The sequence below is a fragment of the Gorilla gorilla genome, chromosome 3 (genome assembly GCF_029281585.2).
Source record: "Gorilla gorilla gorilla isolate KB3781 chromosome 3, NHGRI_mGorGor1-v2.1_pri, whole genome shotgun sequence".
Classification (NCBI taxonomy): Eukaryota; Metazoa; Chordata; class Mammalia; order Primates; family Hominidae; genus Gorilla; species Gorilla gorilla.
The window spans coordinates 57345364-57362785 of record NC_073227.2 but is presented as its reverse complement, the minus strand read 5'-3'; the positions used below and the strand labels follow the sequence as shown (position 1 = coordinate 57362785).

The window sequence follows — 17422 nt, the reverse complement described above, 5'->3', positions numbered from 1 at the left end:
CTTTGAGCACAAAGAAAAATAAACAGAACTCTGTATTTTGACATAATTTTGTCTTCCACATATTGACTTTTTGATGTCTCAATTTATATCTTTTCATATTTCCATCTCTTAATTGTAGTTATTATTTTCTTTAATAACTTTGTCTTTTTATCTTCATGATAAAGATATAAATGGCTTATATACCACAATTATAGTATTAGAGTATTCTGAGTTTGTCTTTATAATTGGTTTTACTACTGCTTTTTATGCCTTCAGATGTATTCTTATTACATGTGAGTGTCCTTTTCTTTCCAATAAAACAATTCTCCTTTGTATTATTTCTTGTAAGATTGGTCTGATGTTTATGAATGCCTTATCTTTTGTTTCGGAAAATGTTATCACTCTTTCAGGTTTGAAGAATTGCTTTGGTAGGCACAGTATTTTTGCATGGCAGATTTTTTTCAGCACTTTAAATGTATATCTTATTGTCTTCTTGCTCACAAGTTGATTTATTTATTTATTTATTTTGAGAAATTTGATGAAACTTGAATTGGGACATTGTTTAATATGGTATAAACCTTTTCTTATACTGCTATCAATGTTCTTTCTTTGTATTTGCCTTTTAACAATTTAAATAGGATGTGCCTTTGGGAAATACTCTTCGGATTAAATTTGATTAGGGTACCTGGATACTGTCGTCTTTCTCTAGATTTACAAAATGTTCCATCATTATTTTATTATATATGCCTTCTAGACTTTTTATTTCTTATCTCCTTTAAGAACTCCTATTATATGGAGGTAGTTTTCTTAATAATGTTTGATACTTTCCATATGCCTACTTCACTAATTTTAATTATTTCTCTTTTTTTGCTCTTCTGATTGGGTAATTACATATGTTTTATCTTTAGGATTGCTGATTCCTTACTCTGTTTGACCAAGTCTGCTGTTGAAGTTTTCTAATGAGTTTTTCAATTCACTTCACATATTTTTTATTAATTGGATTTCTTTTTATTTTTAAAACATTTCTACTTCTTTGCAAAATTTATCATCATTTTCCTGGATTATTCTCTAAAGTGTGTTTTTTTTCAACTTTCTATTCATATGTGCTGTGATTTCTGAACTTTTAAAATAGGTGTGCACTGAATTTCTTGTCAAAAATTTTATGGAGCATCTGAACCTTAATTCTGCACTGTAACTTAAAACTAGACTTGCAGTGATTTCTAGGTCTGTGAGATACTTAAGCAATAACTGGAGCTTAATCTCAAACGTTATACTTGTTTGCAGGTCATAGAAAATCTCCGTATGAGTATCTGGGAATTATAAAAATACCTGCCAAAGATTCAGGCCTTCCTTTGGATTTTGGCCCCTGCAGTGTTATGGAACTGGTCAGACTCCTCAGCGTGGCATTCCTGCTAATAGGAACACCAAGCAGTTGCTGAGATGTGTGTGCCTGTCACTGTGATTAGTACTTCCACTCTTGTTTCCAATTCACCCCAGGTCATTCAACTCTATAGCCACTCCTAATGCCTCTCCTGAGGTAGGACAAAAGTGGGCTTCCCAAACCAAAAAGATTCACAGATCCATGAAGAAACTGAACATTCACTTCAAATTTCCTCCTCTGATCTTGGCAACTGCAGGTAAAATAAAGTTCTGTCACAGTGGTGTCTTCTTGGTGTGTGGAAGGGGTGCCATAATCCAAAAAATTATTCATTTTACAGATCATGAGTTTTCCCATGTCTATGAGTCTTGGGATTTTCTTCTTCTCTTTTTAGCTCTAGTGAATTCAGTGTGGCTTTTTGTATTTACATAGTTACTAGCTCTATTTTTGTGTGGGAATTAATGTTGGAAGGTGTTATTTCACCATTTTACTGACATCACTCCTCAAGGAATACTTTTATGAGTTTGCAAACCATTATGATTTTAGAATTAGCTATCTACCAAATATTAAAAGAGCTGTATATTTATCATTTAAGTGTTCTGTATAATTATTTGTGTACTGTTTCTAGTAAATAATTACTATGTATTGAAGCTATGTGTTTCCAACACAAACTTTCTCGTAGAGACTGGAAGTACATGGCAGAATATAGGGACAATATAACTATACATATCACAACTTCTTCAGATTTTTATTAAAGCATAAGTAAACTATACTATTCGACATGATATTGCATCTTTATGATGCAGAAATTATTTTCTTTGTAGGAAATGAAAGCATTTGTCCAGATCTCTGGCAAAGATGACACTGTGGTGTTTTCTCTAGGGCCAGTTGTGCAAAACCTTATAGAAGAGAAGGCTGATCTCATTGCTTCAGACTTGGCCCAGATTCCACAGAAGCTGAGTATAACCTCCAATCCTTATAAGCAGCCATTTACACAGTGAAGAAAATGTGGCTTTCCATTTGGAACTTGAATCTCATTTTCTGCTTTGCATTAACAGGCACTACTTCTACATAGAATAATTTAAAGCATTATAGTAGTGTATGTGGGCTCAGCTAATCATTTGCCTATGAATGCTTGAAGTTACTTTGGAAATACTTCTCTTTGTTGTCATTTGTTTGTGACAAAATGAAAATAAAATATTAAGTTCCTATCTCACATTTTAAGATTTTAAATCTTAAGTCCTGTGCTGACTACTCAAAAACAACAAATAAAAAAACCCTGATGTGTACTAACTCCAAGGAACATAAAAAGGGAGGGCTGATATTACAAAGATAGAGAAGAATTATGCCCAAGAATATCCTCAACATATTTGATTGTATAGGAACTCCAGTGTACTTGGGTATAAAAGTAGAAGCTTAGATTCACGTAGTCTTTCTTATGAATTAGACTTTTCAAGAATTAAAAGGCAACTACAATTTTGATATTATAGTCTAGTAGTCAGTTAATTTTAACTTTCTTGTTATTGCAATTCTAGATTTCCACTCTTTGGGTAGTACTATTTATACACTATCCAATGACTTTTTAAAAATGTAATGTTTAATTAAAGTTCATAAAACTCAATAAAAGCATGTATGCTAATTAGGATTGTGAAATTAGTTTTGCCTATTAAATTGGAATATCTATGTATTCCTATGTTTTCAAATGCAAGATTTTCACATAGCTTTCCCATAAAAAACAAATTATGTGACAAAAGGCATAAAGATAAACAAAATTCAACATTGAACACAAATTCTAAGTAACTTCTTTTTCTTTTTTAATTAAAAATAAATTAATGTATAAAATCAAGGAGCAAAGGAGACATGAAAAAAAGCAGAAAGTAAAGACAACTAACTATCCAAAAACAAACAGCAAAGTCTAAAGCAAAGTTTTTCTATGAGAAGAAAAGCATGGAAAAGACTCATCCCCATGATTCAATTACCTCCATCAAGTCCCTCCTACAACATGTGGGAATTGTGGTAGTTATATTTCAAGATGAGATTTTGGTGGGGACACAGATAAACCATATCAGGCCATTATGATCACCTGTTTTGGTTACAAACACACATTTTTAATAGTCTTTCTAATTTTAAGGTCTTGACTTTACATGCCAATATTAGTCGACACAGTTGCTTGCTAAAGGAAAATCTTGATTTCATAACTGTCATTTTTTAAAAGTTGTGTAAGTAAATTTTGGTCATGTATTAAAATCCAAATCCATAGTATGACAATTAAGACTGCCTAAGGTCTTCATTCCAAATTAACTGTCTTTTTTAATAGCTTGCCCTCAACTTTCTCTGTGATCCATACACATTGGGATGCTCTTCATATATCCATGACCTTTACTCATTCTGTTCTTTATTGGAAAATCCCTTCTTTACCACACACTGCCTAGGTCCAATCAAAGCTTTCATCTCATATCATGTTACCTGCCTAATTAAGTTTTTCTAATTATTTCATGTAGAAGTACTTGTGTTTTTTCTCTGGAAATCTAAACACATCCTGTATTACTCATGTGATTCATATCAAAATAGTCTTTATATTATAGCTATTCAATGTATTATCAGCTAATTAGTTGGGGTCCACATAGGTGAAGCAATGTAAAATATTTGTTTTCCAAAACCACCTTGTACCTTTGGGTTTTGTGTGGAATGAAAGAAAGTGTGTGTATGTTTGTGTTTTGTGTGAATTAGAAACTTTAAAGATTTTGTTTTTTTTTCTGTCATTGAAAATATAGATTAGTACAGTTATATTTCATGTATTTTTATTTTTTAAAGGTTGGAACAAATTTTTCTGGATACATCATTTTTTGATTCCAATAATAAACATCAAGTTTCAAAATAAAGAGTGGCCGTTCATATTTAATATTTAATTTTTAACATCTGTGTATATTTATTTCAATTTGGAGCCCTGTAAACTCTTAATCTCTGTGAGCAGTGCGTCTGGGAGCTACCATCACAGTTTCTGAGAAGTGGGCTTCAAGTATTCTGCACCTGCAGCTCTACTGTGCTGGTTGTGCATTCTGTGGGAAAGTCCTGGTTGGCCTTGTGACATGAGCCATTAGCTTAATGTCAAAAACATTCCAGATAAACTCATAGAAAGGGGCCACAAAGTAACAATGTTTACTTACTACAGGCTTTTCTCATTGACTACAAGAAGCCTTCCTCATTGAACTTCAAGGAGGTCCATGTGGCACATGACAAAGATAATCTTGAAAATTCAAATGATGAATTTTTTGACCTAGCTTATTATTTTCTTTTATTTTTTATTTGAGACAAGCTCTTGCTCTGTCACCCAGGCTGAAGTGCAATCATGGCTTGCTTCAGCCTTGAATTCTCAGGCTCAAGTGATCCTCCCCACCAAAGCCTCCCAAGTAGCTAGGACTGTAGGCACACCCCAGCACACCTGGTCAATTTTTTTGTAAAATGTTTGTACTGAGTAGGTCTTGTTATGTTGCCCAGGCTGGTCTCAAACTCTTGGCCTTAAATGATCCTCTCACCTTGCCTCCCAAAGTTCTGGGATTACAGGTTGAGCCACTGCATTTGGCTTGTAGACCCAGTTCTCAATATCTTTCCTGGCTTATCATCTGGTAATCGGAGGTAAAACTAAATATATTCTTTAATTGAATTGGGTGGAATTTTTAAACCACTATGTGAGTGTTGTCTACAGTCAGGCACTCATGAAACAGCTGCAGGAAATGAATCATTACAGTGTAATGGTTTACTGACCCTATAATTTTCTCTGGGGAGCTAGTGGCTGAGTTGCTTGCAGTCCCTTTTGTGCTCACACTTAGGAGGCAATAGGGAGTGATGCTTCAGGAAACTTCTAGATCCACCTTCCTATGTACCTGCGCACATTGTAGGACTAACAGACAGAGTGACCTTTCTGGAAAAAGTAAAATATAAAATATAAAAAGTAAAATATAAAACGTAAAATATGAAAAATGTAAGTTTTCTTTACCTTTTGTATCCAGGATTATGACTTTCATTTTTGGTAATCATTTTATAGTGAGGCATTAGATAAGTGTCTTTTATTTTAAATGAGTTATCAAAATAAATAGAAAAGAGTTAAATGAAATCTATGTAAATATAAATAATACATTTTTATATAGCTATCCTACATGCAAAACTCTAACAGTGATACCAATGAAAGAATAATCAAAATCTAATTGGGAATAGAAGTAATACATTTCTTAAAATAGTTACACTTTCTTTAGAGTCAGTTAACCATTTTTCTTGATACTTGTTAAGAGTCATGCCAAAAACAATACCCCCACCCCAGAAAAAAAAAAAACAATATTAATATTTTGGAAGACATATGGTTTGTCATACATAATCTCCAAAGCCCACAGGCTGGAATTGCTAAGTCACCCAAACAGCAAAGATGGCGGCTCATATCTCTGTGAGCTCTGTCCCAGGGAGTTTTCAAATCTCTGCGGGCCTAAGAACAATGGTGGAAATGACTGGAGTCCCCCGTTGGGAGGTCCCACCCAGTGAGGTGGAACAGGATCTGCAACCTACTTGAAGAAGCAGTCTGGCCATGTTTTGGTAGAGTAGCTGTGTTGTGCTGGGGAATTCCTTCCTTCTGTGGTCGATTTGGATGCTCCAAAGCTCAAATGCCAGAAGAGCTAAGTTGCACAAACAGCAAAGATGGTGGCCCACCCCACGCGGCTGAGAGTTCCATTCCAGGGAGGTCCAACACTGCTATCACGGCTGGTTGAAATTCCAAGCCAGTGGATCTTATCCTGTGAGGTGCTGTGAAAATGGGGCCCGCAGACTGTCACTGCTCAGCCCCCTGAATTCAGCCTCCCACTTTGCAATTCTAACCTTCCACTTTGCAAGAGCTACAGCTACTTTTGCCAGGAAGCCCTGAAAGCCAGAGTATCTAAAGGCATCACGTCTCTACACGTGCCTGAGTGGCTGCTCTGCTGAGACTCCACATACCTTTGTGTGTCAGACTGAAGACCTGGTTAAGTGGGTTCATGAGGGGATCTTGTGACCTGAGGGTTAAAAAAATCTGTGAAAGAAGCATGTTATTTGGGGTAGCACATTCACTCACCACTTCCCTGGGTGAGGAAATTTTCCTTGGTTCTGTGTTGCTGCCAGGTTGGCAGTCATCCTGCCTTACTTTTCTTCATTCTCTGTGGATCAAGTTGTTTCCTTAAACAGTCCCAATGCGAGTGCCCGTATGTTTCCGTTGAAGGGGCTGTATTTACTCGCCCCTTCTGTTCATCTTTGTGAGAGCCATGCATATTACTTACTTCCGGTCAGTCATCCTGGCCACTCCTCCAGCTTAAAATATTTTTAGAGTATATCTCATATTAAGTGTTTTCACTAATACAAGGCATACTTCTGAGATGTTGCAGATTTGGTTCTAGAATACTACAATAAAGCAAATATTGCAATGAAGCAAATCACACAATTTGTTTTGGTTTCTAAGGCATATAAAAAGTTATGTTTACACAATGCTATAGTATATTAAGTCTGCAATAATATTAAGTCTAAAAAAATACATGCCTTAATTTAAAAACACTTAATTGCTAAAAAGTGCTAATGATCATCTGAGTCTTCAGTCAGTGCAACTTTTGTTGATGAAGATTCTCACATCAATGTTGATGGTTGCTAACTCATTTTGGTGGTGGCCGCTAGTAGTTGGCATGGCTGTGGCAATTTCTTAAAAATAAGACAACAATGGCATTTGCCACGTACATTAACCCACCCTTTCACAAAAGATATTTTTAGCATGCAATGCTGTCAGATAGCATTTTACCCATAGAAGATCTTCTTTCAAAATTGGAATTAATCCTCTCAAACTCTAATGCTGCTTTATAAAGTAAGTTTAAGTAATATTCTTTTTTTTTTTTTTTTTTTTTTTTTTTTGAGACGGAGTTTCGCTCTATCGCCCAGGCTGGAGTGCAGTGGTGCGATCTCGACTCACTGCAAGCTCCGCCTCCCGGGTTTACGCCATTCTCCTGCCTCAGCCTCCCGCGTAGCTGGGACTACAGGTGCGCGCCACCATGCCTGGCTAATTTTTGTATTTTTAGTAGAGACGGGGTTTCACCGTGTTAGCCAGGATGGTCTCGATCTCCTGACCTCGTGATCCACCTGTCTTGGCCTCCCAAAGTGCTGGGATTACAGGCGTGAGCCACCGCGCCCGGCCAAGTTTAAGTAATATTCTAAGTCTCCTGTTGTCATTCAACAATGTTCATAACATCTTCACCAGGAGTAGATTCCATCTCAGGAAACAAGTTTCTTTGCTCTTCCAAAAATAGTAACTCCTCACTTATTTGTTTTATCATGAGATTTCATCAATTCTGTTACATCATTAAGTTCCACTTCTAATTATAGTTATCTTTCTAGTTTTATTATATTTGCAGTTACTTATTCCATTAAAGTTTTGTTATAGGACCAACAGTTTCATATGCTTACTGTCCAATAATAGTGCAATTACACTGAGACGTCAGATTTGGCAGCAAAGAAGGAGTTTAATAATTGCAGGGCACTGAGCAAGGAGATGAGAAGAGAACCCCAAATCCAGCTCCTCAAGGAGTTCTGGGCTGGAGGTTTTAAGGAGATCATAGATGGTGATGGGCTGGAAAATGATTAGTCAGGGTAATAGGGTAAAGTCATCAGAACAAGAAACTACATTATTTGCTGAGTCAGTTCCTTGTGGGGTCCTCTAGATCAGCTGGCATCAGTGAAATCTCTCAGATCAGCTGACATCAGTGAGATCCTTCAGACCAGCCGAGTCAGTAGTTTTAGCAGTATGCTGGACCTGAAGGAATACCTCAAAAGGAAAGTTGATCATTTCATAATGTTTAAGTTAATATTTATAGAAGAATTAAGAGGAACTATAGTCTTGTAACAGGGTCTGCATAATTCTAGGACAACAGCCAAATAACTGTGAGGAAGTGAGTCAGAGAACAAGCTAACCTAATGATTAATGCTGAATGTATTACAAGCTTGGTTTACTTTTCTCTTTTTCTTTCTTTATCTTTGATTACTTTAACAAAGTTTATAAAGATAGTGTCATCTTGAAACTCTCAATATCTTACATGATGGTTGTAAGAATCAACATGTATATGCTATATCATAAATGAACCTTTAAAATATTATGTTACATAAAAGAAGCCAGTCACAAAATACCACATATTGTATGATTCTATGCATTAAAAATTGTCCAGAATAGGCAAATCTATAGAGATAGAAATTCAATTAGCAATTACCTAGGACAGGGGAAATGCAGAAACTAGGGGTGGAGAGAAAAAGGTTAAGGACTATAGGGCTTATTTTGGGGAGATAAAAGGGCTCTCCAACTGATTGTTATGGTAGATGCACAATTCTGTGAATATACTATGAAACATTAAATTTTACACAATAATTGATAAATAGTATGATATTTAAATTACATGTCCACAAAGTTTACAAAAATATGTGGACCATGTTTAGTCATTTTATCTTTAGTTTTGTGTCAAATGGACTGCAGAAACAGGATCTGTCACTGCTACTGTTCTGGACACTCTTCTAAAATATATTGCATAAGACAGATGGCATGTCCATACAAGATCCTTGATATTAGCTGAAGGATAGCACTCATAAACATAAAAGGGAAATTAATCACATCTGTGTGAACAGATCATTTACCTTCATTTGTCTCCTTGCCATCCACATGCTCAGACTGTTGATTTAATGATATTGTATGTACTTTGACTTATAAGGGTTACATTTTAACTTCTTGGCTAATTTATCTTTGGACATAACCATGAGAAATGACAGAAAGGAACAGCAACTGGAAAACAAGCATTGCATTGCACCAGGATGTCTGTGAAATGGACTTCAGTAATTTTGCTAATACAACTGAGCTTTTGCTTTAGCTCTGGGAATTGTGGAAAGGTGCTGGTGTGGGCAGCAGAATATAGCCATTGGATGAATATAAAGACAATCCTGGATGAGCTTATTCAGAGAGGTCATGAGGTGACTGTACTGGCATCTTCAGCTTCCATTCTTTTTGATCCCAACAACTCATCCGCTCTTAAAATTGAAATTTATCCCACATCTTTAACTAAAACTGAGTTGGAGAATTTCATCATGCAACAGATTAAGAGATGGTCAGACCTTCCAAAAGATACATTTTGGTTATATTTTTCACAAGTACAGGAAATCATGTCAATATTTGGTGACATAACTAGAAAGTTCTGTAAAGATGCAGTTTCAAATAAGAAATTTATGAAAAAAGTACAAGAGTCAAGATTTGACGTCATTTTTGCAGATGCTATGTTTCCCTGTAGTGAGCTGCTGGCTGAGCTGTTTAACATACCCTTTGTGTACAGTCTCAGCTTCTCTCCTGGCTACACTTTTGAAAAGCATAGTGGAGGATTTATTTTCCCTCCTTCCTACGTACCTGTTGTTATGTCAGAATTAACTGATCAAATGACTTTCATGGAGAGGGTAAAAAATATGATCTATGTGCTTTACTTTGACTTTTGGTTCGAAATATTTGACATGAAGAAGTGGGATCAGTTTTATAGTGAAGTTCTAGGTAAGTATTTTTTTCAATCGGTAACATGAAGCTCTAACTTATTTGTGTCTTTGAAGCGGAGCTTATATAAACCCATAAAGTCAGGGTAGTGGGGTTTTGGTAAGTGAATTTATAAAACAAAAATACAAGATGATCTATTAATCTCACAAATATTATAGAAAAGCTTAAATTACAGGGTCAGCTAAAACCCTGTGGCCATCACTCACACAGAACACCCCAGGAAATCATAAACCTATACATTAGTGCATCTAAGACTTTAAGCAATTACACATCTGTTTTACTATACATTGTTTTACATCTTAAAAACAGTAAAATCCATCAAATAACTTCTTACTGAATGCGTAGATTTAGAATGAGTAGTTACACATTTTTCTACAACTATCTATATAACTACAGAAATTGTTTTTTCTTGTAAACTTGTTTTCTTATTTAGAAATCAAAAGATGTTCCCATATTACCAGAAGGTTTCCTTCACAGTAAAGAGAGACAATGTCTATACCTCAGATGCAAAAATCAATAAGGGCAATTTGAAGTTTCTAATGTTTCTATACTCTTTCACTAAAGAATTGGAAATCATTAATTTAAAGTCCAATCATCTTGTTGAAGTGTGAAGGTTGTTATATCTACATAGTTTTTTGAAACTATGTCTCTTTATTAGAACATATGAGACAAATTAAGGTTGAGTACAAATTTTTATTTCAATAATTTCTCAAAAATTTCTAGCTATAATGTACAAATATATTTACTTAAAAATATTATTAAGATCTTAGCTTGAATCTAAAAGAGTAGTTGGTACAAGGATTTCAGCCATACTCTCAACATAGTCCATAGTTCACTTGAACCAAAGATAAAAGAATTAGCTTAATGAGTTGTGTAAACTAGACTATTTCTTAGAAAATTATTTTTATGGGTAGAGTAGAATTAATTGATTATGGAGCTCAAAGAGTTGTTTAAATGTCCGTATGCTACTATTGAAGCTTTAAGAGAAAAGAAATTTTCTGTTTAACTTTCTATGGCTCATTTTAATAATTGTTTATGATTATGAGCATACTGATGTGACATTAGAGATGTAGCTTAACCTCACAATTCTCCTACTACTTTGTCTTTCTTATAAATACACGTGGGCAAAATATGTAATACATAAAATTAAATTATATCTATATATGAATATGTGTATATATTTTTCAAAGCACAGATATTTGCCTACATTTTTGCCTACATTATTCTAACCCCTTTCAGAAATTTACCTAAAGTAATTATCTTGTGTCATCCACCTTTTTTTTTTTCTATTCCTGTCAGGAAGACCCACTACATTATCTGAGACAATGGGGAAAGCTGACATGTGGCTTATTCGAAACTCCTGGAATTTTCAGTTTCCATATCCACTCTTACCAAATGTTGATTTTGTTGGAGGACTCCACTGCAAACCTGCCAAACCCCTGCCTAAGGTAAACATGCTTTTGTTGGTTTTATTTTGTTGGCTTTGAATTTTCAGTAGAAATGATTCTATAGTCTTCATTCAGAGTGTTTGACTTACACTGAAAGAAAGATGGGAAATGGGTGGGGTAAAGCAGATACCAATTAGAAACTCATGTACACGTTAATACCATCACACGTATATGAGTTTTATGAGTATTACGAATAGAGAGGAATACTAAGGAGACTTTGAAAATAGGGTTGGTTAAATTAAAGTCTTCATTATGCAATACCTAAGAAGGTATTGGTCATCCAATCAAATAATATTTACAAAGGGATTAGCACAAAACACAGGTAAGTGCAGAATTTTCAGAGAAAAAAATAGACACAGTTTCTGTCCCCACATACCTTACATTCTACTTCAAAAGATAGAATATGTGCAAGTAATAAAAATTATATAAAAACTATTATCTGAAGGAAAAACCCAATACCACGAAAGCATCAGTGGAGATAATAGAAAGTATCCTGCAGTCACTGATTAGTAAGATGAGAGCTGAACAATATGCAGGAATAGGTAAAAGAATGACGGGGAGAGACAGACAAAAAAAAAAAAAGAAGCAGGTAAAGTGGTCAGGACAGTTCTCAAGTCCTCAAGTTTAGTTTGCAGGGAGAGACTAAGACTCGGATGATGGTGAGAGGCAAATTAGAGCCAGATACGTATTAGGAGTTGAAATATTTATTAAGCACATTGAAAAACTACTAAAAAGATTAAGAAATAAAAATATATGAAAAGATTCTCTTTTTAAAGGAGAGCTTTCAAGATATTCAATGGATTAAATTGCAGGAGGGCCAGACTGTAAAGAGCCAACCATTCAGGAAATTTTGCAGGATTCAGGTAGCAGATGATGGAAAAGTCAACTAGGAAGTTGATAGAAATCATTATGCCCACATTTACAAAAATAGTGGCAACTTCATATTGTGTTGAGTGGAAAAATATTAACACAGACAAAACGCTTAAAGTGTCTCTGGAATATAGTCAGTGACTCAGAAATATTCTTAATTTTGCAATTATGGCTATTTTGTTATTATTACTAATACTACTAATTACTTAACATGTGCCGGTCACTTGAGATATCATTCTTCATTTAATAGAACCAGATTGTTCAGTACATCAAAATTATATTCTCTTGCAGAGTCATAGTTGACAGATACCCTGTAGACTTGATTAAAAGTAGACATACCAGTTTTGACAGTAAGATGAGCTACTTGAAATTCTAAAATTCTACCATAGGTAATAAGGATCTTCACCAGTATTGCAGCGTAAAACACTTCCTCAACAATAGAAATGTGTTCCTTTAATATTTGCAGACAAACTTAGTGTTCACTTGATCTTACTAAAGCATTTAAATCATTCTTCATTGAGACCCCAGAGATTTACATATTACAGCATAAACATACCCTATGAGAGCAGATGATTTTTGCCGTATGACAAGCAACTTATTAAAGCTTCCTGTGGCAACTCATCTCAACATCATAGCTTCCTGACAGAGAAGCACAGAGATAATGAACAATGCATGTATAATAAAGCACAAATAATTTATACCACTTGTATCTGAATGGCGCCCTTAGTTTAGATTCCAGAGAATTCTGTCAGCATATAAGATTATATTTTTTATGAAGGAACACAATAAACTCATATATCTTAAATTAATATCACACTTTTAAGACATATGTACAAAGCAAGAATTCTTTGTTACGTTATTATTTAATCTCTTAAAAGATCATTTTTGTCTACATAAAACTGAAATTTTATTCCATTGTTAAAACTCAATATCTATGTTGAATGAAAATTGTATGGGCTTTATATGATAACTTTCTCAAGAGACAAAAGCTGAGGTAAGACTAATGAAAAATCTATGCCACCCTACCCTACTCTTGAAAAATTTCCCCACCCATACTAAGGGAAAAACTGATAGTGTCAGTAGGAGGGAGAAGAGAATAGGAGGTGTAGAAGGACAAGAAAAGGGATGACTAGTACTAAAATAGTGATAATTACTGCTACTAGCTGTTGTTATTAACTTGCAGAAAGATTTGAATGCAAGTCAATGGTTGTGAAACCGGTTCTTCGTTTACTATGTAAAATAATTGCTAACCCAGGTTGCTTTCATTTCAATTAAATATTAAATTCTAAGATAATTTCTTATAAGAGAATAAGACATTTGACAAAATGTATCAGGTGTTTTAAAAATGAATATTGCTATTAGTTTTATAATATGTTCACGTGAAATCATACAGAGAAAAAAATTAATCAAGGTGTACCTATTAAACATTATGGAAAACATTCATAAAATTAACATTGGAAGTAATCCAACATCTTAAATGAAGGAATGATTAAAAACTTATACTATGTGCATACAATAGCATTACAATAATTTTGTCAATGAAATATTCAACTACACTGTCAGCCATAATACAAATAAAGTGAGTTAGAAAATGATAAATATAACAAGATGACAAGTTTTTGCAGGAGGAAAATGTATACACAGTAAGATTAAAATTATCTAAATAAGTGTCACATGTGTACATTGAGCTATGTAAATAGGACAAAAGCCATGATGAAAAAATATATTTTACATAAATAATATCACAACATAAAAATTTTAGAAAAATTTTATTTAAAAAAATTTTTTTCATGCTTTTGTAAAATTTCTTACATTAATCTTATATTATTTTTATTATGTTATCACAGAAGAAGAAACAACCAGTCCATATCAGTGATGAATCTGTAAAGAGGCTCGATTCCTTCAACAGTGGGTGGATAAATAAGGCTCTGGGCATCAAGCTAGTGAGGTGAAACACTGAACACCAGTTACATTAAATATGGCTACAGGCAACTGCAATCACACACAATACCTAGATGCCCCAAGTATTACCTGGAATAGCAGTACAATGACTCTCATGTTAAGATTAAAAATCATATTTTAAAAAACACTCTGTAATATGTGGTCTGCAGAGTTAACATTTGGACTTTTTTTCTTTGTTTTGTGAAGAACAGTTAGGAAAAGTTTTACCCCAATCATTAAATCTGAAAGTATTTAAATTTAAACATTGGCATATATTGGAGAACGCAAGTCAGAATAATTCTCAATCGGTTGCAGCCAAGCACATCTTCACTAGGAATGTTACGTGGTGTGTGTGAGCTACTCAAAAGAGAGACAAGATCTCCCCTGCAGAAAGGCCTGGTGGCCTCTTCTATTCTGGTGCAAGTGCTGCCTCTGAGACACAACAAAGTGATGATGAGAGTTCCTCACATGCAGTTATAAACAGCACATCAATTTAACAGTGTGATTTCAGGGAAAAGTTATTCCACCTAAAGAATCACCTGAAAAATATGATCATTCAACTATGTAACTATATACAATTCTGTATGATAAATGAGACTCCTGGACTAATTCATAGAAATTCCAAATTACATTACCAGACTCCAGAATGTCAGTGGTTCTTAACCACCAGCTTTTATTTATTTTATTTTTTTTAGTTTTTGAAAAACTACCGGAAAACTCTGACAAACTTTAAGTGAAGTATAAAGCATTGTAGAGAAACATAAATGTAGATATAAAATTATCCCAGCTGTGAGTAGCTTATCCTCAGAGCTCATAGTTAGGGAAGTAAACCACTAACAGCTTCCAACTAAGAGAATTCTACAGAAAACCTGCCTGAAATAAACACAAGGGATTTAGTAGAACAACAATATAGAATTAAAGCTGAGTGGTCCCACTTTCCAAGAACCTATATTAGTAACTTTAGTATTATAAGAGTCTGTGTATAATATTTTTAACATTATCTCCCTGACAACAATGTAATAGCTCCATTTCTTTTCTCCCTTACACACATGCACACAAATACATACACATACACATATTTACACAAATATCCTTAACAGCGTCCACCTATCTCATATTATACATCTATTTGCAAAAAAACTGAGTGACTGGGTCAGTTAAAAAATATTATTTACTCCAATAATTCCTCAAAATACTTGATTTTCTCTCTTTAGTAATTTGCACCAATTCTTTCAGTAGTGCCTGCTGTGCTAATACTCTTTTGTGATGAAGCAAATTCTTTCTTCACAGGAAATGGAGGAGTTTGTACAGAGCTCTGGAGAAAATGGTGTTGTGGTATTTTCTCTGGGGTCAATGGTCAGTAACATGACAGAAGAAAGGGCCAACGTAATTGCATCAGCCCTTGCCCAGATCCCACAAAAGGTAAGATGAAGTGCCTTACTGGTGTGGAAAACTACTGAAAGAGCCTGTTAAAGTTTGAAGTAATCCAATTATAGAAACTTCTGATAAATGTGAAGTTGACCAAAAGTTGAAAAATTAGAACAAGGATAATCTTGGAGAAACTATGATAAGTTTGAAAATTGTGGTTGCATTTTTTTTTTTAAAATGGTGTTAAGTATGAACATTCCCCTATGTAAATATGCTGACAATAAATTGTATGGAGAAAGGTATTTAAAAAGTGTTTGGAGACTTCTCACCTCCTGTCCATAAAATTTTGAATTGTGTATGGGATCTACATAGAAAGAATATTAAAGAGTAGATTGAACTCTTCATAGCTGAATACAGCCTTAAATATGCTTGTATAGCATCCACCGACAGAAGTAATAGTTGTGCCTCAGACTTAGGGGTTGCATGTGGCCCTGGGGGAGTTACTACCCTTGGTATGCATGAGTGGTTCCTATTAGCATCAGTGGGAACTCAGTACTCCATATGTATCCACAAAAGGCAACTTGAGACCCACAGTTATTTTTAATTTCTGATATTAACACTCATACATACTGCTGAATTTAACTCAATATATTTCAAGTAAGTGAAAATGGTGCTTAATGTAGTCTTTAGAATGACTTTCAGGTGTTTTCACAAAAAAACATATATCCAGAACTGCGTCCTTTTAGAAATACAAGTAAAATTTTTGATAATTAGCTTCAAAACAGTTTTCCTAATCTCAGCAGTATCCAATGAGTGAAGAACACTTGACTGACTCTTGGGTCACCTCTATTACTTATTGTACTCTGGAAGCTCTTGGTGAATGTTTACGATTATGGGATGTAGTATTTCTGTTTGCACTTTAAGTCAAATGCTTGTATAAAACACGTGACAACAAATGGAGAAGATTGGCTCTGTTAGTAATTATGCGGTATATTCTCTGTTTAAGGATCTGTGCTAGTGTAACATGATTGAATGTTATTAATTTAGGAATAATAACCAACACATGTGGGGAGTAGGGGAATAAGGAGAATGAATTCCAATCCTGTGATTAAAAGTGTAGACTATAGGCCAGGCACAGTAGCTCACGCCTGTAATCCCAGCATTTTCGGAGGCCAAGGCAGGCGGATCACGAGGTCAGAAGTTCGAGACCAGCTTGGCCAACATGGTGAAACCCGTCTCTACTGAAAATAGAAAAAATTACACAGGCATGTTGGCACACACCTGTGATCACAGCTACTCGGGAAGCTGGGGCAGGAGAATCACTTGAACCTGGGAGGCAGAGGTTGCAGTGAGCCAAGATCACACCATTGCACTCCAGCCTGGGCAACAGGGCGAGACTCCCTCTCAAAACAAATGTAAACTATAGATTCTACTGTAGTATATTTCAGGATCTAGAAGTCTTATTTTTATAAAGATGGAGTCTGGAAGATATTGCTAATATATTTTACTTCAACATAGGGAACAAACTTTTTAAGTATATTAATAAATATTCCCGTATGGTTAGTTTTTTACATTTTTTAAAATAAACTTTATGGATATGACAAATTAAAAAAAAGAAACTTCCTGCCTAAAAATTTAGCTGTTGGGAAAGCAATAATTTTCTCAGATATTAGTTCAAAATCAAAAATATACATTAGCAATGCTAAAATAATACAGAGGGTGTTTTTCATTGATAATAAATTTGGCATTAATAATATGATCAAGAATAAATTTATTCAAGAAATGTAGGTGAAGTTTTGGTATTATCATGATATTGGGGTCAGGTAAGAGATATCACCAAATTCTGCCCCTGTCATTTGACCC

The 17422-nt window shown here is 34.6% G+C and overlaps 1 protein-coding gene across 2 annotated transcripts in view; it reads left to right on the top strand.

The window, feature by feature from the left end:
• The window catches only part of LOC101135156 (UDP-glucuronosyltransferase 2B7), a 59612-nt gene that overhangs the window by 33292 nt on the left and 8898 nt on the right, over positions 1-17422 (top strand). Inside the window, exons 1-3 of one of the 2 annotated variants that reach the window (XM_004038749.5) lie at positions 7441-9932; positions 11232-11380; positions 15482-15613. In XM_004038749.5, the coding sequence (XP_004038797.3) occupies positions 9212-9932; positions 11232-11380; positions 15482-15613 (1002 nt within the window). In that variant the 5' untranslated portion in view covers positions 7441-9211. Of the gene's footprint in view, positions 1-7440; positions 9933-11231; positions 11381-15481; positions 15614-17422 lie in introns of those variants that run through there. The other variant, XM_019025607.4, reaches the window with a different exon arrangement.